The 27,638-nt window shown below is 28.0% G+C and overlaps 1 protein-coding gene across 2 annotated transcripts in view; it reads right to left on the bottom strand.

Annotated features, from left to right (window-relative positions):
- Window positions 1-896: 896 nt before the first annotated feature.
- The window catches only part of LOC113558531 (cyclic nucleotide-gated cation channel beta-1-like), an 84,045-nt gene continuing 57,303 nt past the window's right edge, over window positions 897-27,638 (bottom strand). For both annotated transcript variants that reach the window (XM_026964015.1, XM_026964016.1), the window contains exons 4-16: window positions 19,981-20,454; window positions 8,517-8,800; window positions 8,270-8,328; window positions 8,034-8,184; window positions 7,595-7,700; window positions 7,354-7,508; window positions 7,145-7,231; window positions 6,778-6,935; window positions 6,587-6,707; window positions 3,962-5,567; window positions 3,560-3,661; window positions 3,402-3,497; window positions 897-3,112 (exon numbers count right to left, since the gene is read on the bottom strand). In XM_026964015.1, coding sequence (XP_026819816.1) covers window positions 2,543-3,112; window positions 3,402-3,497; window positions 3,560-3,661; window positions 3,962-5,567; window positions 6,587-6,707; window positions 6,778-6,935; window positions 7,145-7,231; window positions 7,354-7,508; window positions 7,595-7,700; window positions 8,034-8,184; window positions 8,270-8,328; window positions 8,517-8,800; window positions 19,981-20,454 — 3,969 coding nt within the window. In that variant the 3' untranslated portion in view covers window positions 897-2,542. The remainder of the gene's footprint in view (window positions 3,113-3,401; window positions 3,498-3,559; window positions 3,662-3,961; window positions 5,568-6,586; window positions 6,708-6,777; window positions 6,936-7,144; window positions 7,232-7,353; window positions 7,509-7,594; window positions 7,701-8,033; window positions 8,185-8,269; window positions 8,329-8,516; window positions 8,801-19,980; window positions 20,455-27,638) is intronic.

The following is a 27,638-nucleotide window of genomic DNA, read 5'->3' as shown; positions in this document are numbered from 1 at the left end:
TGAGTAAAATTATATTAATTAAAAACGCAATCAAAATTGTTTGGGGGGTATTTTTTTATTTTACTTTAACATGGTCGGAATTAATTTTTGCCGGTATAGTCTTTTAGTTACTCTCATTTTGCGAATTGAAATAAATTTAGTTGTTTGTACACCAAGTACACCATATACAATAACTTAATCTGGACAATTGTTTAATGTTTAATAGACTTCAATTCCAGTAAACCATACTCGTATGTAAACTAATGGTATTATTTAATGTACATAATATATTTATCAAAATATAAATTGACATAACAATACTTTGAGACATGTGATTTTGTGTGGCCAAACGCCTAAACACCTATTTTTCAAAGCCGAAAGCTTTATTAAAGTAAGGATTGAACAAGATTTATAACAATGCCTTTTATAGATATAATTAACTTTGAATAAATTATAAATAAAAAAAATTACAATTCTGTACAAAAAATTTCTATCAAACTATTTATAATATAAATACATTACTTTATAATTACGTATTATAAATTATGTACAAAACATATTATAATTTATATAGTAAAATTAAATACAAATAAATTAATTACTTTTCTTTCCTCGACACTTAAAATATTTTCTCTCCGATAAGAAATATTATAACAATAATACAATTTTATTGATTTTAAAAGTTATTAAATTGAACACATCTATATACAATTAAAATTAAAAAAATTTTTTTGTAAATTATAAAAAATTTAACTTACAATACTTAAGAAGTATGAAATACATTTTAAGCAGATGTTCAAAAGAAACTAGTATACAATGGCTAAATAATATAAAAATATTTAATAATTTCTGATTTTGAGCAGAAATATATTATTCATGAAAAAATTTAGTAATAAATAATTTAAGTTTTAACTGTTTATTAAGTTTGAATATTGCACTGGTCCCTATAGATATAATTACAATTTTACAACACCATTGATTAATAGCATTTTATATTTTAAATTTGGTCATTGTATAATGACCTGAACTTATTAGTTTCATTCAAAGTTGTATAATTTTGCTAAAGACTATAAATTAATTTTTTTTATAAAAACTACAAAAAGTATGACATTTTGTTTTATACTAACAAATAACTAATTGTACTAGTACGACCAGAATTAAGTTAGCCTAAGTAAACTTATTACATATACTATTATAACAAGACAATAAGTAATATCGGAGAGAAAACCTTCAGTAAATATACGTGGTAAGGTGTGGAAAAATTATCAAATACCAATCTACATTGGAGTTATCGAGATGTGGACGTTTGTTTTAGCGACAGATGACTATTCTGATCTGACCATCGCTTTAATAACTGTTTTCGTTTTGTATTACGAATACAAAATATAATATAATATTTAGATTTTTTTTGTTGTTGTGACCAAAAATGAATTATTTTACGAGGAAAAGCATCGATGCATATGGATATTATTAATTTTCATACATAATAACAAACATTAGGTCAAGCCTCAAGCGTAATGCAATATATAACAGGATTAGAGTAGTTGCATAGTAATATCGTATATTTTTCCATACGAACTTGTTCATGAATACCAAATAATTTAGCGAAATAATAAAAAAACAATAATGTTGTGTTTTAAAATCCAATTACTCTGTTCTGATTAAACATCAAAATAAATATAAAAATTGTAAAAACAAGTATGTTTTGTGTGGGGATAAAAATAATCCTAACAAACCGAAGATATTTTTTAAATAGTTTGTGCTTTTTTATGCTGCGAATCACGATTTTCAACTAATATATGGAATACTTGTGTATATAAGATACACGGTTTGTTTTGAAATTAAATGTTTGTACGTTTCATATAACTTAACCTTACTAAAAAAATAATTACACAATGTAAAATAATTTGTTTCAATTAATTATTATTTCGAAATAATATTTTAGATTATTTTATAACTATTCACAATGTGAACACCAGACTTTAATCATCAATGAATCCGAAATACATTCTAAAAAAAATATTTATTGCCATTTCCTACCTAACCAATTATTTTATACGTTTGCGTAAAATATAACTTGTCTTAACACTTTAATAGACTTTAAATAAATACTAATAAAAAACATATTATTATAAACAATTAATATTTACCTACTTAATAAGTAGTAATTAAGGTATCGGTAGAAAAATATGCATTTCTATGTCAATAATTATAACGGAAATCTGTTTAAAACTGAATTATTGGTCCCTATTTTTAACATATTTGACGGCAAATGTTTATGGTACGTAGCACAATGCTAGAATGGCAAATTTGAAACTGTAACATTCTGTTCCAAGAACTTAAAAATAAATTCGTTTGTTACTAAAATATTAAGGTATGAACAATTATAATATAGTCATGATAAGACCATGCAACTATCCTGTTTTGGTAAAATTTCGTATTAACCAAAACAACAACAACAACAACAACAACAACAACAACAATATTAATAATAATAATAATAATAATAATTTTTATAACAGTATTTAATAATAGTAATAATAATAATCAGTAAAATTTTATTTTAAGTTTCGGGTTGCGATACCAACGAAAAACAACTCTTAGATATAGTTGGAAGTATGTCAGGTGAAGGTGTTTGTGATGAACTGCCCCCCAAACGGACGTATTGTCCAAAATTTCTTAGTATTGAATTGGAAAACGGCATGTTATCTATCGACAAACACCTTCTCCTTCCCTGAAGTCCTCTGTGTATGATCATACTATTTTCGTCCAAAGATCTTCTGCTCAAAAGCCCTGGGCCAGCGTGGAGGTCGTTGTGGCTAGTGTGTCCCACTAACATTTCTGCTTCCCAGTTCTCCCATCTGGGTGGAAACTCCTCTTCTTCGTCGTCCGTAAAATTCATATCAATTCTGGTCTCGTCATGTTGCCACGACGGTTCTGGAATAATCGAATTGGGTAGGTCTCGGAGTTCCATTTTCTCTTCTTCCGATCGGTCTTCCCAAGATTTACTAGATAACAACGCTGGGCTGTTAGAATTTGGGTTGTAATACCTAGGATCGTCCATTCCAAATGGCGATAAACTGTTTAAAGAAGATATTTTTGGACACATGACTGTATCCACAGAATCATTTCTCTGAAATTCATTACAATTAATTTCATGACTGTAAGAACATTATACAGAGTGTAACAGAGAATATTGGCAAATACAACGAATTATGTAGATAATTAATTTTATTTTAATCAATATTTAAAGAAAAATGTTTAGATTAATAACTCATTAATAGCCTTAATACTTATGTATTCAAAACAATTTTATTTTTTAAATGTTGATTAGAAAAATAACTATTATTAAATATTAAGCTAACTAATATTATATTTGTCAGTATTCTTTCTTTTACACTGTGTATTATAATAAAACTCACTATAAATGGATTTTCTTCGTCTTCTTCTATATTTTTTGAATAATTATCAAGTAATGATCCTAATTTACCTTCGTCAATAGGTTGATCACACAGTTTCTAAATATCCACGAATTGATTTTAAAATATAATTATCTAGGAATGTAAAAATAAGAAGTTACCTGATTGAATTGTTCACAAAGTGTGCTTATTGTATAATCTCGTTTGTTAATTTCAGATTCGAGTTCATCTATTTTATCACGATATTTTCCTTCAATATCATTCTGAAAATAATATTATTTAATATTAAACATAATGTATTAAAGTAATTTAAGTATGCAAGCAGTAAAAGTAAGTAAATAAATCAATTTTAACGACATTAGTCGTAAAAGTAGTCATCTTATCCAATCGGGTAAATGTTATAGGTAAATAATAATTTAAAAGATATTTATCAGGTAAAAAAATGTATCTTAATAATTTTTAGATAAATAGATTAATAAAAAGAATGTAAAGAATAATATACACATATAAAATGATTTGTCTATATTAAAAAAAAAAAAATTATATAATATTATTGTACTTACTAAACATTTCTCGACTATTGTTTTCACACCATTCAATATTTCATCGTAACAGTTTTGTCGAATATCTGGCTGACTCGACACGTACTGTACAGTGTTGGTAGACATTCGTTTGGACAGTTTTGTATGCTTTGAAGTTTTTTGGGAAGACTCTATTAAGTCAGTCTTATGAGACAAATCAATAGATTTTATAGGTATAAGATCGGGGTTTTTACACTGTGAGGGTATGTTGTCGGGAAACATAAACAAGGAGGTACAAGAATCTGGCGATGATTCTATTGTGCGACGTTGGTTGAACGTAACGTTTCTAGTCATTTTGGAGTGTCTGGCAGCGTATCCTTCTATGGTCTGTGAATTCATCAATTGGTTCACTTTTTCGTTACCGAAACAGTTTGATGATAATTTCTTAAGTATATTCTTAAGTCGTATTCGTTCAGCAGTTTCGTTACATTCGTCTGCTGGTGATGTGCTGCAGCTCAACGATTCTGGTTTTCGCGAATTTCGGTTTCTTAGTACCACCTCCAAGGCAACCGCTTCTGAGTGACTCCGTGTTAACTGGTTGCCATACGAAACGTCCAAAGTCCTGCAATCAGATGAATCCAGGCTGGAACTTCTCAAAAACGCCTTCTCTTCCAGTTCCGCTAGCTTTTGACGTTCGTTTAATATCTTCAATTTCTTAACGAATGACAAACCGGAATACTCCGGCGACAGATCGTTGATCGATTTGTAACATCTTTTCGTGCCATTTAAATGCAGCACTTTTGGCCTATGCACTATTCTAATATCACATTTTTCCTTATTAATATTATTTTCAGTACATTTATTGTTTAAACTATTGTGAGCCGATATGTTTTGAGCAATCAATGAGCCCTGCTTATATTGGTCATCTAATTTTTGGCACATTACAATAAACTTGTTTTCGCAACCACCACTATTTATATTTGAAACATCGGCGGTGGATTTCAAGTTTGATTGAAGAGACGACGTTTCGCGTAGGACTTCACTATCGGCTTTTAAGTCTTGCAACTTGGCTTTTGGAGTAAGCACCGTTGCTTTTTTCAAAAGCGTCCACAATTTTGTATTCGTCGTCGGCTTCCGTTGCCTGGCGTGTACCTCCGATAATCGTTGCTTTAAGCTTATACTTTTCGCATTTTCTTTTTTAGGAGTTTTTAATTTCACATTTGATTTTACCTTAGGTGTACTTTCAGTCAATTCTAGATCGACTTTCTTCGGTTTATTTTGTGTCACCATTTCTTGGTCATTTTTTTGTTTAAGAATCAATAGCCTCTGCAATAATGGAAGCCCGGCGCCGATTACTTCTTGGTTTATCGATTCTTTTCTACCCGTTTCTGACATACTAGGTGGTGGTGACAGTAAACACTTCTTAAACTCATTAGCCCTAGGTTCTTTATCTGATTTAGCTTTATTTAGTATTGGAATACCCGGTGATATCGGCCTCGGGTCTTCATCACTGTGATCAGTTCCTGAAGCTAACTCATCGCTCCATACCCGGGGCATTCTTCTTAAAATACTTTTACTACTGGTATTTTCTGATTTGCGACCACTACTGGTTAATGGTTGCAACTCCATGCTCTCTTCAACTACAGCTCTGTAAAATTTAAAGATAACTATATTATATATATATATATATATATATTTATAAAGATCAATATGTGTCTCCATGATATTATTATGATACATGTATAAGTTATAATACTTATAACTAGAGTTAGGATGTTAATGAATTTTGCATTTTTTTGTTTTTAACGTCATCTTTCAACATTTTAAAGTCATTTTTTCATATTTCGGGTAATTTTTTGTAGTTTTAGTACAATCTGGGCACATTTTTCTCAAATTTTAGATTTAGAAAATGTGTATAATATTCAAAAAAATAATTTTAATACTATTATTGAAGAGTTTTTGTTGTTATTAAATTTAACGCGTACCGATAAGATTTACTGCTTGAGTGTTATACATTGATTAAACAAGTGCTCTTTCAGACATGCGCCGATCATACACGCTTATCGAGTAATATATTATTTTAATTGTATGGAATAAAAAATATATATTATTACATAAATATTATAATTCATATTTTAAATAACCTAACCTTATTATCACACCCACATTTCTAATAAAAATTATTATACATAAAATTTTTTTTCACTTATTTAATTAGATTTTTTAGATCATTTTTAAGTTAATTTTTTGAAGTTTTTAGGACATTTTTGCATTTTTTTTAGGGCATTTTTGTGTGTTTTTTGATTATCAACATCCTAACCCTACTTATAACTAATACTTTATATGTATACAAATTAAAAAAAATACACTTTCAATTTATTTTATTTTATTTGTGTAGTTTCATTATAAGTTGACTTCAGTCTACTACAATAGATATTACTTAATAATGTTTTATGTAATTTTAAAAATATTTAAAATTAATTATACCTATTTACTTTACTGAACACTTTCATATAAATTATAAAAATATGTATACATTTATTTGAAGTAATTCAAATATTAAATACATTTTAATTCAAGCTGTTATACTTGAAACTAATTGTATTAGTATGATAAAATGGTTTTTAATAATGTATTTAAAATTATTTAAAATTAGGTTTATCTCACCTAGTACCACGTCGTCCTTTTGAAAATGCATTTCGAAGTCCTTTAACATCACAACGAATTTTTTCCACGATTCCACTACAATTTTCTGCAGCTTCAGCCCGAGATTTTATCCGATCTGCAACTGATGGTTCACAAATAGTTTTTATAAATATGTCATAAATGCCACAAAAAAGCCAATTAATATTACCTACCAATCTTATTTGCATTCCTTGCTTCCATCAGACGCTTTCTGCCTAGTGTTTGAAGAATATCTTGTGCTTCTGGGTAGTCTTTCATAGCGGCAAGAACGTCTTCACGAGATAAACTAAATAACTCTGAATATCCAACTGATCGAACATCAGCAGTCCTCCTAAGAGTTAATTTATAACATGTTTGGTTTATATTTAATATATTGATAATCAAATATAATTACCAAATTAAAGATAACAATATTGTGCAATATAGATTTAATATCTCAATTATTTTTACAGTTCGTAAAATAAATAATAAATAAATATTTATAATATGTATATGATTTGAGTGTGGATATGCTGTCATTAAATTTAATAAAATACATACTTATTAAATCCGTCCAAGTTGAGAATTCCTATTTCTCCAAAGAAATCACCAGCTTTCATTATCGTCAAAACATGTCCAGTTTCACTGCTGTATATGCGATATAGCAAAATAAATCACAATTATAATTTTTTAAATATTCAAATCATTTTTTTTTGTTTATATGTATACATATATACATATATATTATATAATGTAAAATATATTCTAACCTAATAACTTCTAAAATTCCGTCTGCTATGATGAACATCTCTCTGGCCACTTCTCCCTTCCGACATATTAAATCCCCAGGTGTAAATATGTAAGCTTTCATTTTGAGAACTAAATCGTGTAAGAATTCTGGTTGGCATTCTTGAAATATTGTAACCTAAATGAGATTACCAATAATAATGTAAATATGTACCTATTTTCAGTATGTATATTATTTTATTATAAGATTTAGTTGGAAATTACTTTTTTCAAAACCGCCAGATTGACGTGCAACGCCAGTTCGGTTTTCAATTTATCCGGAAGAAGACCCAGCGCCGTGTTTATATCGCCGCCACCTTGAATACGTCCCCTTCAACAAACCGGCAACATGCACAAAAAAACATGTTTTTAGTCTTATCGCGTGCGTGTGCAAAACGTGAAATAGGAAATAATCAATCATTTGATTTTGACATATCTGTACACGTGCCAATGTATACGCGGGACTGGATTTCGAATAAAACGTTTTAAGGGCGTTATAGCTCGATCGAATGAATGTATTGAGTTACATATGACAGCGCGCCAAGCCGACGAGAGTTATATATTTCATATAATACACATTATACCTAAATGTGATGAGTGTATAGAATTTCGAAACCGCCCTTCTAATTCAATTAGTTGGGTACACAACATACAATATATTCACCTGGACCACGAGTAGTCGTACCATCTCAGCACTCTTTTTTTCATGCCACTCGGCACCTTGTGATGTCGCATGTATAGCTTGGCACCATCCAACAACCGTTCAAACTCTAATCGGTTTGCATTTCTATTCGTTATCACGTTGCCCACCTGCCCTGAAAAATATAAGGATATCAATAAACACCTTTGGGTCGACGTACAACGTTCTCTATACACTGCCCAAGCGCATAAACAACATACCGACGATAGTGGCGAATATAAAGACTCCAATCAAGTAGCTTACTATGGTGAAAACGTACCTAAACGTAAAAATAAAAACAGGAATCTAATGAGAATGCTTATGTTTCGGTTTGGATTTATTTGAAAACAACAATGTATGTATACGTTTCCAACTAGAATTTATAGTACCATCCAAGTGGTATTAATAAATACGATATATAATAGATATAACTATGGATATGGTAAATATTTATAGGTAGGTACTTACTCGGCATTAGTTTCTGGTGTGGGTAGATCGCCGATTGTAGTTAGCGTCAGCGTTGACCAGTACAACGATCCCAAGTATTTTCTGGTCAACGTTGCGTAGTCACCCGGCTTGTACGGGTACACCCAATCGCCTTTGAATCCTTCCGCTTCGGATAACAGATAATAAAAACATCCGAACCAATGGGCCAGTATCAATAAAATGTGAATCAGATTGATTACTCTCCATAAATTTGGGTAGACCGTTCTTGATTCCACCATGTAATAATAGTCGTACACCCTATATACCTGAATGAAATTATGATTTAGTTTTCCATAGTTTAAATAAAAGAACAATGATAGAAAGTATAATTCGATTACTTACTATTATATTATATACAATTTTACAACATGAAAATCATTATTTTATTTTACATTTTGAGGGTAATGCTAAAAAGCTTTTGATTTAACAATGAGTGGTTTTTAAACATTTGTAGGGTATTCAACTAGAAAGTTAATGTAGATTGTACTGTAAGTACATAATATAACAATGCAAAATATCAATTATTTTCACAAATACATTTAGCATACTGCAAAAACATTTTCACTCAGAACCGTATTAAAATTAGATGACAATGGCTTATAAATGTAAAATAACAATAAACCATTCCAAGTAGTCAAAAAAAAAAAAGACTTTCGATATTATATTGTATAATTTATAATATTGTGTAAAGTTTATTCGTTTTTTTTCTAATAATATTTAAATAATCAAATTGAAAGTTATATGTACCTATACATTTTGATATTTTGTAATAAAAGTAAAAAATACCAATGTTATTTTTACGTAAATATGTTTATTTTGTATGATAAATTTAATACTGAAAACCTACAAAATGTAGGGGATAAGGGATACCTATATAGTCTAGTAGCTACTACTTCAAGTTTCAACCTATCATAACAAAATTAACATTGTCAAATATTGATCGTATAATAAGGGCTTTTGACGATAATTTAGAATTTAATATAACAATATGAATACAATGCATAGGTATACCTTCTAAAACAAATTTAACATTTAAATAGTTTAAAATATGTATACAATTAATCTATTAATACCTGTCAGCATGGATTAATTATAGGTATCTATTACCTATATTATATAATTAAATTGGCTTAATTAATTTTAACGACAAACCTGCAATTTTGACATAGGTACTATAGGTACCTATATAAATAATATAATGATTATAATAATAATACCTACAAAACATTAATTTAATAATAAATACGTAATAACAAGAATAGAATAAAAAATAATAAATAAAAAAAATTAAAAGCTTATTTATATAATATTTTTTAATTTAGGAATGTATTATATTGGTAACTAATATAAGGTACGTGCATTCACATAAATTAATATTTTTTAAATATTTGTCTAAAATGCTTCAACATTAGTATTGTATGATTTAACATGCTGTACATACTACAATATTTGTGAATAACACTTTATATGGACTGGTTAGATGATGCTAATATATTTGATGACTAAAATGTTTATGTATTATTATAATATTTACAGTACCTATTTCAACATAGAAGTAGACGATTTAAATTTATAACAAACGAATTAATTAGGTACATTATTACAAAAATGAATGATTTATGATAGACACAATCTATAGGAAGGTGAAATATTATTTAAGGTTGATAAATTATTGTATTTAAAAGGTGATTCTGAGTAAAGATAATGGCCTTGTGGGTTTTGCACAAAAACGATCAATATTTTGTTAAAAATCGTGATAATTTCTTACATTTCTTCACAGTTATTAATTTTTCTTTACTGTTTCACTCTTTAAAGGAATAATTTATGTCCAATTTATAATAAATATAATACCTATATAGAGTATTGTGAGTTAACTTTTTAAGTTTCTTTTGTATGAAAAGGGTATTTTTGTAAATATCTATGAAGAAGGTAGAACATATATGAATACATTTATTAGAGTAAGGTTTAGAAATTATGAATATGGATTTATTTGTATAAAATTCCCATTTTACATAAAATATTTTATCAACGAACAATATTAGCTGAACACAGACATGTATTACCATTGAAAATAACTTTAATTGTAACTAAAATAGTAAAATAATAAAGCAAAATTAAAAGTTACAACTGTAAAACATACTTTACTATTATTTGTATTATTTTTATTATTATCTTATTTTATTAAGCATAAATCATATTAGTTTTCTATACATTTCAGTTTCATTTATAAAAATGTTTTGATAGTCATGAAAATGCATAAAAGTCAAATTATATTAACGATATTTCTATGTAAAAATATTAAATAATCATCATTTTTGGCACATTGATAGTAATAATTGAATAATCGCTTTAGCGTTATCGTAATAAACTTAATGTCTCAAGTCAAAATTGATGTTGCGTGGAATTATCATCGGTATAAGGACCAAGTGTACTGACTACTAAGTATATATTATAGTATATATACACATTTTAAATATAAATCTACGAGTACTATATTTTGCGAGAGCATATAAACAATTGTTGAATAGTTGGTACAAAATATTTTATATTAAATTCGTCGTTGTATAATGTGTAATAACAATCAGTTATCTATATATTTACGTATCAACTATATAGAATTTAAACCATTTAACATAATCTACATAAAAAAATTGAACTTTATTGTATATAATTGTAAAAATAACATATATATGGATATTATTACTGTAGATTTCTGATTTTGAATATTATGATATTATAAAATATCATAATTCTAAGCAGTTTGTATATTCATAGCACCTTTTAGCAGGGAGATTTTAAAATTTTAAGCGGGAGTAGGAATATCTCCTAAAAGCCATTTATTTTACTGTGTATTACATAATTTCAGTATTTAATAAAAACCGTATAATGTATGTTCATATAGTGCCTTTTTACGTGAAGATTGCACAGTCTTCAACATCAAATTTAATTCTCATACAATAATATTTATCATACACACATTATCACACATATTACTTTTAAAACTATTTAATCAATTTGTGTTTTTTTAAGTTTGAAATAATTATTTTTTAGTTAAATGAAAAAAAAGGTTTAAATATTAAAATGTTTGCATAAGATAAAAATATTTTTAAAAACAATATGTGTAATATTATGTACACGATAAACATTTTTGTGTTAGGATGCAATATATGGTTAAAGAATGAGTAATCTTCATTTAAAAATATATCGCGAACAATGAACATATAAATACACACTAATATCCTAAAATATAATATTACAATGTATGATCTATAAAAGTTATATTATTGGAAATTAAACAAATTAGTATTAAAAAGAAGTGTAGGCTTATTACGTACTTAGGTACTTGTATAAAATATTATGACTAATATGTAAGTAATTTTTTATAAAATAAAATTATCTTTGGAAACATAAACAGTCGTCATATGCAATAATAATTGATTGTGATCAAGACAATGTTTTTCGCATTGTGTTGAACACGCGTGCACATCGTTCGAAACTAATTGTCGTAAAGCAATTATAGGACCGTATATACTTACACGCGAGTTTTGAACTATTTAATGCCATTTTTGTAACACAAAACGTAATAAAACAAAAAATAATCAGAAAACCCATAATTTATATGAATACCTCTAACTATGTTAGATGGGTATTATATGGGATTGAGAGAATTACGGGATTGCGATTTGTAAGGGCGTTGTAACTACAAGAAATTATGCTCTAAGAACGAGGTTGCGGAAATGCAATTAAAAGGTACTATAAGATATAAACTACTGATTTATTTAAGTAATTTTCATAAGAACGATTATAAACGTTTATAAACGTTGTGTTTTCATATACGTATATTATGTTCGTTAACTGTGCGATTTTCGGCGTACTATTATATATGGACGTATTTTTATTGCGTATACTCACCGTATAGGTTACAGATGTTTTATTATACATTATCTATGCGAATTCTTTAGATTGCCTGCTGAAATCCGCAGCGAGTAGTTTGACACGGATCGATCGGTCGTGTTCCTAGGTAGGTACGCGATATTATCATTATTATTATTGCGTACTCAAAAATAGATGCGTTTAAACTTAGGTCGTATAATATTATACACATATTGACCTATAACGTAGTAATAATCGGTGAATTCCGCCGCTTTATATGTGTAATATACATTATATTATAATATATTATATTGTATACATATTATACGGAGTAGCACACAGTGTTAAGCGGTTTTCACGTTCAACAGCGACACATGCGGGCAAACGGGACATTACGAATGCCCACCCTGAACTATCACGGATCCAATTACGGTCATTGGCACACGAGGAGAGCCTGTTACAATATTGTACGTGCGCTGGGAATAAGTAGGTAGCAATTGACGGGGTTCAAATAGTATATATATGCTTTATACAATGCATAACGCTCGTCGTTCAAAAGACTTTATGGCCCGACGACGATGACACGACGACGGGCCGACCAAACCAACCGCAAACGTGCCTTATCAGCTAAAAAGGATCGCGCGCGCTTTGAGGCGACCTCGTTTTAGATTATGTTTTTTTCCTGTCCGTGTAGTCCTGCGTTTACCCGTGGAAAAACGAAAGCCCCTCCGTGTGGAGAACGGCCGCTATTAATATCGTCCAAATGTAACCAAAAAACATGTCGGCAATGTTAAATTTGTCGGTGTACGTTCGATATCCATCACGGGACGTCAAACCTCGTCTACAAGAAGGTCCACTCCATTTACACGAAGTTATTTATGATTATAGACATTGAAGTTATATAATATTATATAAATATATGTTATTATTATCCAAACTATAAAGCGAACAAAGGATAAAACATAAAAAAAAGTCGGTTTATACAAGGATATGGATTGCTGACAGGAGTCTAGTATACGAGAATAAAAATACATTTTATTAAAATACGAACGGCGATTTTGTTACGATGATTTGACGCGTGCATCTATCACTATACTCTATCCCGGAATTCGTCACGATACCGCAAATAATATAGCAATAATGATTGTGATTAGCATAATTAAATTTATTGCGCGCATTGTTTAATTATGATATTATATATAATTACAGTGCACTAAATTGCCCGCACTGATCGATTTGCAATAAACTTCCGTTTCGCATACATAGATATACACAAGCAAGTTTATATATATATATATATAGCTGATACCTATATGGTATTAATATACCATTAATAAACTACCCCTTTCCGCTAAAAGTGTCGTTTTGAATTTAATTGTCACCCGGAATTATATTATTATTAACGCTAAATACTGCGGTTAAAACGTTTTATGTTTCGATTAATTTTATTATGTAAATATTGTATTAGTATAAGAGTGATTTTCAATCGTTAATTTTTGTCACGAATAACGTTATTGCTTATAATGGTCTTTTAAGACCACTTTATCCTTAATACGAGTATTACATTTTTCATTCTCGGCTCAGAAAATATGTACGTTTTGACATTATTTCGATGTATAATGAATGATAAATATAGTTAATAAATAATACGGTTAGGTTAGGCCTTTATATTTAAATTAAAGATATAGAGTGGACTAATAATCAAAAACCCCTAAATACACACTATAAATTATTATAATTTACAAAATATTACAATAATATAAATTTTATTTGTCTATGAAAGTATACCTATTATGTGAATTAGAAAATTAATAAATAATAAATTAACTTATCACTTAGTGATATATTTATCGACTAATACAAAAACTTAAAAAAAATTATAAATCGATAACGTTGTTCAGAAATTGTATTAAATAAGTAAGTTGAATTTAAATTCAATTTCCAATTTATTTGTACAGTTTTGTATTTAATTATAGGTATCCACCATCACCGTGGCTTATTTTCTGTTTGTTATAATACAAAACACGTAAATTGAATTTTACAAATATTATTTAGAAACAATTTAAAAAGTTTCATAGAAATCTTATTTCAATGAATAAATGATAGGTTAACGGGATTCATTATTCTATTCAATTTTAATCTTGTCTAGACAATCTGAAAGTCATTTAAAAATACGGAAAATGCAAATACTTATAATTTAAACGAGTTGGTTTATGTATATATAAACAAAAATAGTAATATCAACAAAAATACCTAAAATAAGTACACCTAAACAATATTGTAAATATTTTTTTATTCAATTTATATCGAATAATAATTTAGCTCCTGTAGTTTTACTATCATAATATAAAGTCATTTATAATAAGAAAAGCAAATTAAATCAATTATTTTACCTGATACGGTTGTATCTATATTATGGACACAAACCATTTGAAATAGGAGATTTTTACACTAAATAAATAATTTTTTTATTAATTGATAATAATCAATACAAATATTATGGTTTTAATCAATTATAAAACATATTAGATTTAGGTTAGGTTATGAAATTAACTAGATTTTTAGTAATAGAATTACATCATTTTAATTAGTGAACTGATTGATATTTTTTGAATACCTTAAATTGTTAAAGAAAATATCATAATTTTTAGTTAAAATTTAAATTTCAGATGTCAATTATAAAACAAAATAGTACTCTTATATTTTTAAATTTTTTTAACAACAACTTATGAGTTACTTTAAAGTTTTCGTCATTGGAAATTGTTTTTATTATCAGTTAAAGGAAAAAAAACTTAAAAAAATTAAATTATTTAAAATGCCTATAAATAACTTAAAAAGGCCTAAAATATTTCAAAAATTACATCATGTTCATATGAAAAATAGTAATATAAATATTTTGTGAATATTTTAAGTGTCTGAATATGATTAAATTTTGAATTACGTTCAACAAAACAAACAAATTCAATTTTTTTGAAAATGTATTAACTAGTTATAAGTATTTAACGCTTATAGATGAGCGAGGTGGAGTTATACAGGAGTATCATTTAAAATATTGGTCTATTTTTTTAAATGCTCATAAGTTATAACTTTAATTCATCATTAGTTAAAAAATTCTAACAAAAATATTTTGCTTCGGATTATAAATTTAAAAATGTATGATTTCATTAAAAAAATACAAAAATTAAAAATAATAATGACAATAATTTGTAAAAAATATTATTTTTATAAAAATGTTATTACTTATAGTTCAAAGTTTAAACTAAAAAAATATTTTCAAAATCAATGTTAATACTATCTTAGGCATAACTAATGTTTACTTTAAAGTAGGTAAACAATCAGTAGTAATAATATAATCTATAGCCAAAGAATTTCACTTCTTATGCATGGTACGATAGTCCAGGGGATCAATACCATATATTTACATATATTTATGTGGTGACGAAGATTGATCATTTAAACAAAAAAAAAAAAAAAGGTTATAATCCTCTGACAGAATATACAGATACTGGTTGTTCACTCTCAATTCGTTGGAAGTCTCAGCCATTGTAGTATTATTGTATTATTATTTTGAATGAGTGGTGTGAATGATTTATCATTAATTATTTTCTTTTTTTTTATTCGGGTCAAAAATCGTTCCTGTATTTGGTTTATCGAAAATGATCCAGATTCATTACAATTCCGATCTGTTTGGATGTTTTATTTACAGTTTTTTTTTTTCAAATTTTGTGATGGTTAGAAAATGTATTTGAAAAAACCCAATGAAACCCCAAACAGGTCGGGATTTTAACGAGCCGGGTCATTTTCCGGTAAACCAAGCAATGACCTTTCTTAAGTAGGTATTTTATTATAATCTGTGTTCAATTTCAAAACGATTGATCGAGATACATTATAGTAGTATGGCGTTTCGCCCAAAAATGCGTTTTCAGAAGAAATAAACCGAGTAAAAAAACAACAATAACAAAAAAAAAAAAAAAACAGAACGACAGTTATTGTAAAACCAATAGATCAGCTACTCCCACATTCCGATCTAAAATAATATGTTTTTAACCTAAAGGTCAAAACGATAGACTTATATAAAACATTACGAATTCGAGATCAAAAAAAAAACAATCATTTGTAGTCGATGTAAGTATAATTTATATTATACGAGTATATAGTATACGCATAATATTATATCATTTGACATTATACTCGTATAGGCATCGGTATGGTAACAGCATATTTTATCAAACATATATTCTCAATCTTATTTGTTTTTGAGAAAGCTGATTGACTGTGGTATCAATTATTATGGTATTGCTGTAACTGTAATTCATCTTTAGCAAACAAAGAATCACAATAGAGTCGTACAAATATGAAATACCTAATTATAGTATTATACATTAAATTATAATATTATATATTTTTTTAAATTTTATGGAATGTGACAAAACTCAACTAACCGATGAAAATTAAATGGATTCGTAGTACAATATATAGAAATATTGAAAACAATTGATTTCGTGAACTAAAAATAGTTTTACTGATTTTATTGATAAAAAAAAATATAGAAATTAAGTAAAAAAAAGTAATTTGATTGAAAAACACAAAATTTTACTAATATGGAGAATTATAAAAGGAATAAATGAAATAAATTACGGGAAAACAAAATAAGAATAATAATATAAAATAAAGTATGCAAAAAATCTCAAAACTTCAGAAAATACGGTTAGCTATAAAAAAAGTCTGAATTAAAATTTTCTCCTTTGTATTACCTACTTAATAATGTATGATATGTTTTTAATTATCACTGTTATATTTTTTTAAGTTTGTTAAATTTAAGTTAACGCCTGCTCATTAGTAGTACCTATGGGAATTTATGTAAGATTATAAGAATAAATGAAAAACCATCAATTCTTTTCCAGTACCTTAATTAAGTAATATTGTATTATATTAATAATATTATTTTATTTATAAGTTTTTATAATGCTGTTGTACCTATCTTATGTATTTGAATATTTCTCCTGGAAATTGGAATAGACACCCTATTATCCTATAAAAAATATTTTATAAAATTACCTAATCAATTTGTTTCTTGTATAAAACCAGATTTCGTTGTGAGACTATTAAGGGTGAAATGAAGGGTGTTTCGGATTAACATTTATTTTAAAAGTAATAAGATAAACCGGCTGTATTATTGTTATCATCACCAACGACACTAACCAAAACTGATGTCAATGTCTGTGCATACCTATGCGCAGTACTGAGTGCATTAGTATTTTTCGAAAATGAGAAAAATCCGAAACAACTTTCTTTGACGGCCACAATGATAAAAAAAAAAACGTCAAAAAACGTTTTGGGTGTTTTATGAAAAAAAAACATATAGGTGCAGTGTATATTTCATAGCCACCATGTGTGCGGTGTTAGGTTATATTATATAAGATATATACGTTGGGATCGGATATCGACTATCGAGTGAATAGTCATTTGTTCGCTGACGGTATATTTGTACGATATTGAACAATTTGACTAATGTACGTGCACGTTTTCACAAAAGAAAAAGTTTAGAAAAAAAATAGGATGAAACATGTGGCATTTATTATCGGTCTCTGTCGTCGAATCGGATAAGGTTTCTTGCGAAATTATCTATTCGCGTACAACACCATCATAATCGAACAAAACTTACTCATCCGTCACACATGTGGTTTGTTCGTAAGAGAGACATTCACGCACAAAAAGTCACGATTTATTTATATGGTAATTTTTTAAGCGCGATTCCCTCATTTTTATGTGTTTGTATTCATGTGTAAGTATACACGATTATTCAAATTTTAATTTTTAGAGGTGTTATACTAAAATAATATAATATATTAATATTATAGTACATCATATTTTCAAATATGCTTAGATTTTTACGGCTGTTATGGATTGTTTTGTCACGATACAAAAATCACTTATTTACTCTTTTTTGTTTTAAATGAGAACATTTCCTTCAATTATAATTTGTTTAGTAAACTAATTTTTTGAGGAGTGACTAGTCTTATAATAAAAGCTCATATCGACACAAATCAAAACACAGTACACACAAAAATCCAATGAAATGTAATTGGCATAAATACGTGAAATGAGACGGTTTCTGACTATACCTATACTATATGCGTCATGTGCGTTGTCCAGTTATTGTATTAATAATATCACGTACCTATAATTTATTAAATTATAGGCGAATCGAATGTTTTACGTGTCTTCCCTGTTAAAGAGATTTTAAAGTTTTTATAAACAAAACCATTTTTCTAAATACGTCCGTTGTACAATCCACATATAAAAAAAATGTGTAATTATATCGGTTTCGAGTTTCTAATCTGTGTTTTTTTTTTTACAAAACTAATAGAATTTTCTTACAAACACCGTAGTTAAATTTAATCCTAAATAATTTATAATTTCCACCCAAATAGAATTTTATATTATTTTATTAGGTGTGTACATTATACTTTATTATTATATTTTCGTACAATTTTCAAATTAAATAATAAACTATTGTTTTTGTGGAATTTGTTTTTCACATTAGATTCGTCAATTTTTAAGCTTTTTGTTTTATAATATTTTTATCAGTATTTTCGTGAATTGTCGTTTGTAGTATAAAAAATAAATTTTTTTATCACGTCGATGTATTTAATTAACGAATATTAAATTAAAAATTTGATATCTTTTAAAAACATTTAAAGTTTAGACAAGTGCTGTAGGAGTAGTTGAAATGTTGCACGATATCGCGGAGTATTACCTACTGTCAACTCATACGTAATTCTTGTCTAAACTTTAAATGTATAAAAAAACGCTGCTTCATATTTGATATGAATATTCGTCGAAATATCCTTAAATATACTCGTAAAATTAAAAATATCAATCATCATAAAAAATATTAATATACAAAAATAAATAACTTAAAAATACCAATAACCAGGTTAAAAAAAAAATAATACCTACGTTAGATTTTTTCGTGGAAACACAATATTTTGAATGGAAGCGTTCTGTTTAAAAATAATCCCCTTATTGTGCATGCATGTATTATAATACATATATCAAAATTGGGTGAGTTATACTTTTAAAAGGTAACCAAGTTTAAAAATGAAATCTTTGCTTAATATTTATAGAAAAGAAAGTTATACCTACCTTTTTGGAAATATATACCAAAATAAATAAGATATAAAACCGTTTAAGACCTTTATGTTTATATCTAACATTGGTTTGTATATAAAAACTAATTTATGACGTTTAAAAACGGCTAGTCTAAGCGATAAGGACAATTTATACGCACTGAATAAAGATATTTTGAATAATAATTATTGATATTAAATGTAAATTTTGTGTAGTATTAAAATAATGCACTGTTTTATAATGTTACAGTATAAGTATGAGTATATAACTTGCAACTTGGTGTAAATTGCACTAATCGATGAATATAATAATGTCTTTGTAGGAAACGAGTACCGAACTTATATATAGGTAATTTTATGTATATTGGCAAAGTGTCATTGGAAACTAATACTAATATATGTATTATAATATTTAAATAAATACGTATACAATGCCTTACCTTAATGAACCTAGGGAACCGGAGTATGGGGTGCACACCGATTTTTAACTGTATCAGATCCAGAGGTGTGAGTGCTATGAGATCGAACAGGAACGACCGAGACCGGATGTAATGACCGGCCAACTTGCTTGTGTTGTACACCATCAGACCCTGTTCCAGATAACCGGTCCGGAACTGGACAGCCACATCCAACAGGAACACGATGTCGCTGAATGCGTCCATGGCCGACCACCAAGGGGAAGCCATGCGCTGCAGCTCTGGCAAGCTTTGCCGCACGATGGCCGTCCACAGGTTGTACAGCGTACAGCCTGTCAACACCATTAGCCAGTTGAAGTAGAAATTCTCGTCTGGGTTGACCACGGACCACGGAAGTTTGTTCTGCTTTCGGCGCAATCGGCGTTTCCGGCGAACGTATTCGATGTTGTCCTGCGAGCCGGAACTACATTCTCCGTCATCGCCGGTATCCAACGTCTCCTGAAAAATCATGTCCATCTCAATCAATAATCGCGACAGGCACAGCTTATCACGCTGCAGTTATGACAGTATAGTTATGTTGTTATATATAGGGAACATAGTCGGAGCAGAATTAAGGATCAGAGTCACCCTGGATCAATATAATATATATATATTTTATATCTATAATAATCAAGGAGCTATTATAATAAATATTTCATTTATACTATATATGATACTATAAGAATAATATGTGAAAGATGCCGCATTATACATTTTGAATCCTGGAGGATAAATCCTTTTTTAAACCAATGTTAATTTGGACCTGAACATAATATAGTCGTCCGGCACGTCGACGCGTAAACGAATGAATGGCTAACTTGTTGTATAGGTGCAGTATACACAATATAGGTATTACACCAATTGTAACAATTTGCAAAAAAATAAGAGAAGAAGACGCTGAAATGTTGAGATTAAAATATTTTCCTTGTTGGTCTTTTATATACATTTATGTATATAATATATACACGTAATAGGTATGTAATGGCTCATTGGGTATTAAATTAAAAAGTAAATTCTTTCAAGAATGATGTTAAAATATTTTTAATAAGAAACATAAGCTTATACCAATACACGTTCTAAAATTATAGACTCATTTTTTTTTTCTTAGAACCGGTAGATAAAACATTCGGGTTTTGGATTATTTTCATATTATTATATATATTTCTTAGGATATTTATGTTTTATAATATTATAGAAAACTAAATGAGACGCCATTTATTTGAAGTAAACGTTTTTGTAAAAAAAAAGTTTTGAATTAATTTATTCGCAAAGAGATGTATTTAATTCTAGTAATTTAGTTAGAATAAAAATACAGTTAAAACAAATTTAAATTGCATTATTATTAATATTTTTTTGGATGTTCTTACGACGTAAACACAATAATAACAAAATTTATTTTTGAAAGCCTTTTTTTCAAATTATTTTTTATATTGATGTTTACCTTCCATACGTTGAAATATAATATTGAAAGGTTTATTTTATACATAAAATCACGGACTATCGAATTGCTTTTTATTTGAAGCGTGATGCCTAAATCAATATAGTTTGTATACTGAAAAAAAAATAATATCATCAATTATTAAATGCCAAGAAAACATTTATAATATATATTTATTTACAAGGATTGTAAAAAAATATATCCATAATTAATAAACATGTCGGACTGTCCAACTTTTTGAAAAGAGTATCTGTCGCTGTTTTGTGTTTTATCTTTTTATGGTGTTATCCGTAATGAACCCTACAAACAATACAGACGATTATAATATTACGATAAACAATAACTATTGTTCTAATTCTATAAGTAAATTTAATTAGTGTTGAATATAACATCCAAATATACTATTCAATATAATATAATAATATATAATTAGATACTATGTTATCATTATATCAGTATATAATTGTTACTATCAGATAAATTTAAATTTAAATTTACACAATTGTAATGATATACTTATTTATGGTTATTTGAAGAGGATTCTGAAACAGTTTACAATTTAACGCGTGGACTGTGGAGCCATATATTATGTGTGTATTGAAATTGAAGTACATTTGGCGTAGTAAGATCTGAAAGTACTTGAGTACATACAGACAGAAAAACCAATTAAAAGGTACTAACCAAACAGAGATACGGGAATTCTTTATCAAAGTAAATTAAAAGTAATGACACCCGTGAGATCATCGTGCGTGGAACTAGTGTTAAGCCTCAACGAAAATGACTGAAAAATCTTCAAAAATAAAGGCGTGTTTATAAAATGTTTAATAATTACGAGTTTTAAGTCACTTGAAACGAGCGTGCTTGTGTGTAAAAGTACTTCCTCTACGAAATACTATAGTATATTTTTTTCACTCAAACGGTATTTAAAATTAATTAGTATGAATTTATGGTGTACTCGTAAGATAAGTATAATTTATATGTGTACAATAATTAGCTCAATAATAATAATTAATATAACCAGATGTGCATCAGATCTCACAACATTTTTTGGTTGTGGATGGCGTGATAGCATAATACATTATATTATTATTATTGTCTCAATTTCTTAAAAAAAAAATAATTCATGACAATAGCAAAAACAACTGTTCATCATATTTAAATACACATCATATTATGCTGTTTTGTTTTTTTACTAAAAACCAAATAATTTTAATAGCCTTACATATAAAGGCCCATCATGTCTTTGTTGTTTTTGTGGTATAGATTAAGATCATATTGTACTGTTGTCTGTAATAAATTAACTTGTTTCTATTTCTAGTATTGTCATTTGAATATATAATATAACTATAACTACTTAATAATACTTTCGATTTTTAAATAAATAGTAAATTATAAAATTATATAAATAACTGTAATTATTAAAAATTCAATAAATTTAAAAGAATTTTGTACTTTATTATAATTTACATATTTATTTTGTGTATACATTTCTAAATTTCCTTACTTTTGTTAACCCTAGTCCAAGGATGCCTTCGATTATGTTTACGATACTACCTATAATACCTTTATGCATGTATATAGCTTGTGTAGCCGCGTAAGTATATTGTAAGGTTATTAAACGTATTTGTAAGAAAAATCTCAATGATCGAGCCCTATGTTGCCATATTGGTGGTAAATTAAATCTTTCTTGCCATTGCACTGGTGCCCCCACGTGAATATGTTTTACTCATTCACTCCGGGCTGTTTTTACGATATAATATTCTCTCTATATATATAATACCTAGAAAACGCATAGCACAAGGACAAAACCATTTATGCGACCAAATTCGGTATAATAATAATATTTTTGTAATAGTTTGTACATGGAGATATATAGAGAGAATAAGATATGTGTAAAAACCAATCCTCTGGTGGTGGACGACAAAGGGGCTTATTCGTGTGATATCCTAGGCAAATCTTACACAGGGGTAAAAATAAAAAAAAATGTTTCAGGTAGATTGTATCTTTTATACGGTGGCTATACGTACGCAGATAATGCTCAGTAAGTGCGTATTTTATGGTACGACGGTCGTAAAAAGTTTCGGCAAGGTTCAAAACAATAATGACAGTGTCTGTTTGTGAGTGGATGAGGAGTAGGGGTGCGGCACGATTTCGCCGATCTAATTACGTGAATGTTTCATTTCATTGCTACGTATTATTAATTATTATTATTGCATCACAACGTCGGCCAACCGTACAATAATTCGAATATCATGTTAATTAAATCGAAAATTCGACTAACGGAAATGCTTATGTAATAATTATTTTATTAAAACCAACAATATAAATTACCGATGATGACCGAAATGAATATATAATAATTAATAACTTAATTTGTTCACAGGATTGACAAGACGTGAAAATCGTCGGTTTCAATTATTTTAAATTCGGTTTGCATATTGATTACATTTTATTATTTACATTAACGCCTTTTCAATGAATAATTTTACCTAAATGACGATTTATTTTGTCGTTATAACTTATAAGTGATGTGTTGTAAATTGTAGAGGATAGATGATTGAAAATTTGGTACTTTTTTAGATGTATTGGTAAAACCAAACGTCTATAATATTGTTTTTGTTAAAATCATAACTTATAATAATATTGCATTTTAATTACGTTATAATATAACGTATGATTTGTATTGATTTTAATAATTGAAATCAATAAAATTCTATTTTCAGCCCTGTTTATGACTTGACTTTGCAGTTTGAATTTATATAAAAATTTATATATTATATATATACACTGTACAACGATGAATCTAAGTTTTTATATAAGCAATTTATTGTCGGATTTGGAAGTATTTTTAGTAGGTAGGTATGCAGTGCTCGACTTGGCAAAATTAAAGTAGGGGGATTCTGTTAACTTTTAAAAAAAGAGCGTCCCCATCACTTGTTAAACGTTTCTAAGTCGTGGGGGCTATGCCCGCACACCCACTATACCCCTCTTTAAATCATATGAAAAATATTTATAAATAATCAAACTAAAAAAAATTACTGTAAATATTATATTGTACATTTTAGTTATAACTAATATTATAACAAACTCAAAACTAACTAAATAAAAGACAATTCATTTTAACTATTTATTTAAATAGTTCTATAATTTATCATAAGACGTATATTCTAGGATGCAATAGTAGTTAGAACAAATATTTTGTGGCACAATTTGTAGTGATGATTTAAGATAATTAGTTAAATAATGATAATAAATATCTTAATAATTATTAAATCTATGGTAAGAAAAATTATTATGATGTTATCACGTGCGTTTTGATAAAAATTAGAATGATGCAGTGTCCCCTGCGTTCCCTTTAAAAATAAAAGTAGGGGTGCGCTAAAATTTCTGAAATTAGTTGGGGTACTCCGTCCTCCTGCGTCCCCCCTATTATATATGTACCTATTGAAAAGTGGTCGTAGAATGGAACATGGGTGTGAATTCGCTGCAATTACATTGTATGTAAATTGATTGTTTGTCGACTTTGAAATGATTAGCTTGAAAAAAAATTGAAAATTTACGGTGGATTCCCTAAACCTTTTTGGGTCCATTGTTGCTGATACGTTTGAATTATCGTGAATAAATTACGAGTAGCGAATATATTTTTTTACTTTTCGTTCCTAAACGTTAGGTTAGAGGTTTAGGTTAAAGGTAGCTATATTCTTTATAATATACTCGTATATATTTTAGAGATAAGTGAAATAAATCGAAGATAATTTAAGCGCATTTAATATTTTTTAAAACGTCAGGAAATACAATTCCAGATAGCTACATATAATGTTAGTATAGTACATATGATGATTTATTTTTTATAATTTCAGTTAATTATTATATTTTAAAGAAAAAAATGAGGTTTAATTCTAACAATTGTTGTAGTATTCAATTTCAAATACTTTTTATCTTTTTTATTTGTAATAAATATCTAAGTTTGTTAAGTGATAATTATAGACATTTTCATGAGCAGATTATTCGTGTAAACATTTTCAAATTCAATTAAAAATAATACATATTATAAATAATTTCAAGTTTAGATTATTGGAGTTAAAACTCACGAAGTATACTTCACTTCACAAGTCTATGTCAAATTTTGAAAAATTTCGTTTTTTCGGGTAACCCTGCATCAGATTATTAATAGGTTTTCTCATCATGGTTATAAGTATAGTATGTCGACAGTTGCCTCAGCAATGTTCAGCTGAAATGAATTTGTGGCACATGAATGTTTCTATTTTTGAAGAAATAACAAATATTTCATTAGAAATAAAAAAATTAATAAAATATTAGTTATAAATATGACATCACTTGACACCACTTTGTTCGCGAAGATAGATGTTCGTTAATTCGGGCAGCTCACGATATATTATTATTATTATTATTATCATTACCATCATCACGTATTTCAAAAGTTGAAAAGGCTGCACCAGTGCTATGTATAATATACATATATAACACTCGAGTGTTCTATATACGTACGATATGTCATCACACTCGGAAAGCGTATTATAATAATAATAATACAGACAAATACTGCAGTTGTAGATATAAAGTATATTATACGCTGACGATGAAGTGCGCGCACGTCGGATTCGATATTTTATCAAAAAAATGCATAATATTTGCATACACATTGAGCCGGCACCCGGTTCAGCAGACGGCCGATTGTAATTATCATATATATCGTAAAATGCGCCTGCAGTGCAGAAATGAAGAGAATTCGAGAGGAAAACTTCATGAATATTTTAAATCGTTTTGGAACGCCTGTGTCGCATATACGCATGTTCATAATATTATAATATCCATACCTGCACTCGTCTCGTTGATCTCTCTCCTTACCGTTATACGCGTACACTTGTGGGTACAGTGTGGCGCGTGTGTTGAGGCCGCTAAAATTGCACTAGATATATATGTTTGACATGCGATTATTATCGTAAAATATAATAACATAATCACGCCGTGCCCGTTTTAGTCGAAAATCCGCGTATACATCATAATAATAATATAATCGTTCACATCGATTTATTCTGTTTACACCACCACCTCCGCGGCCGTCTGACGATAGTCATCATGTTATGAATATTATGATATTAGGTCGCGCTGCAACGGTAACGCAGTCTAATAAGAAAAAATATTGCTCTTATTAAATTTGTATTTTTTTTTAAACGTTTACGACTGCCTTTCACAACACTACGATTGATTACGTCTCGTACAATTTATTTCTTATTAATACGTATCGTACCCATGCAATAATTATGAACTATGCTGCAGCGGTTTGACGATTTAATAAATGCGCAATGAAATCAAAATCAATTAAACATTTTGTACACGTTTTTTTTTTTTTTTTAAACACCCGGGCGCATACTTGGCGAATTATATCCCTAGAATTTTACATATCTCCACTATTTGAGATCTATATTTTGTTATTTATTTTTATTAATATCAGTAAAAATTACTACGCCTCACTGAATTTAAACTCGTGTAGAGGCCTAGGAGTTATCTGATGTACAACACACTTACATTTATCTTTTTCTCCTTAAATACTTACACAAATACACAATAAAAAATCAATATCAGAAATACAATAATATAGGTTTGAACAGAAAATATAAATAAACAAGTTATGTGTAAAAAAAAATAAACAATGGTAGTGTAAAATAAATTAATCGTGATATTTCAATTTTGTAGCATCGTATTCATGGTGAAGCCAATGGGTAATATATTTTTTGAAAATAGATAGAGACGTATTAGCCACTTCTTTGGGCATTATATTATGTGTCTGTGTCCCAAAAAAATCATACATTTTACGACATTCAGATTTTTTGGAAAATTTTAGCGAATAGTTATTAGTAGCATATCCTAGTGTTGACATTGTGATTTACAGATGATAACAGGTTATGTTTTTTTAGGAAAATGGTACCCGTTTTTATATATAGTTTATTTATATTAAGTACATTAAATTCTTCATATAAATTTTTTGTAGGATATCTCCATTTTTTGTTACAAGCAACTCTAATAATAGTATTTTGGCATTTTTGAAGTCGTAATAGTACATTATCATAGACGCTACCCCAACCAGTTATGCCATATCTGATTAAAGGTTCAAATAGGGTTAAATATATAAGTTTTATGTCTTTAAAATCTAGTATTTCACGTAGAGATTTCATGAAGAAAA

Source organism: Rhopalosiphum maidis, chromosome 4 (assembly GCF_003676215.2).
Source record: "Rhopalosiphum maidis isolate BTI-1 chromosome 4, ASM367621v3, whole genome shotgun sequence".
NCBI lineage: Eukaryota > Metazoa > Arthropoda > Insecta > Hemiptera > Aphididae > Rhopalosiphum > Rhopalosiphum maidis.
The sequence above is the reverse complement of the archived record's forward strand: the minus strand, read 5'-3'. Positions and strand labels throughout refer to the sequence as shown.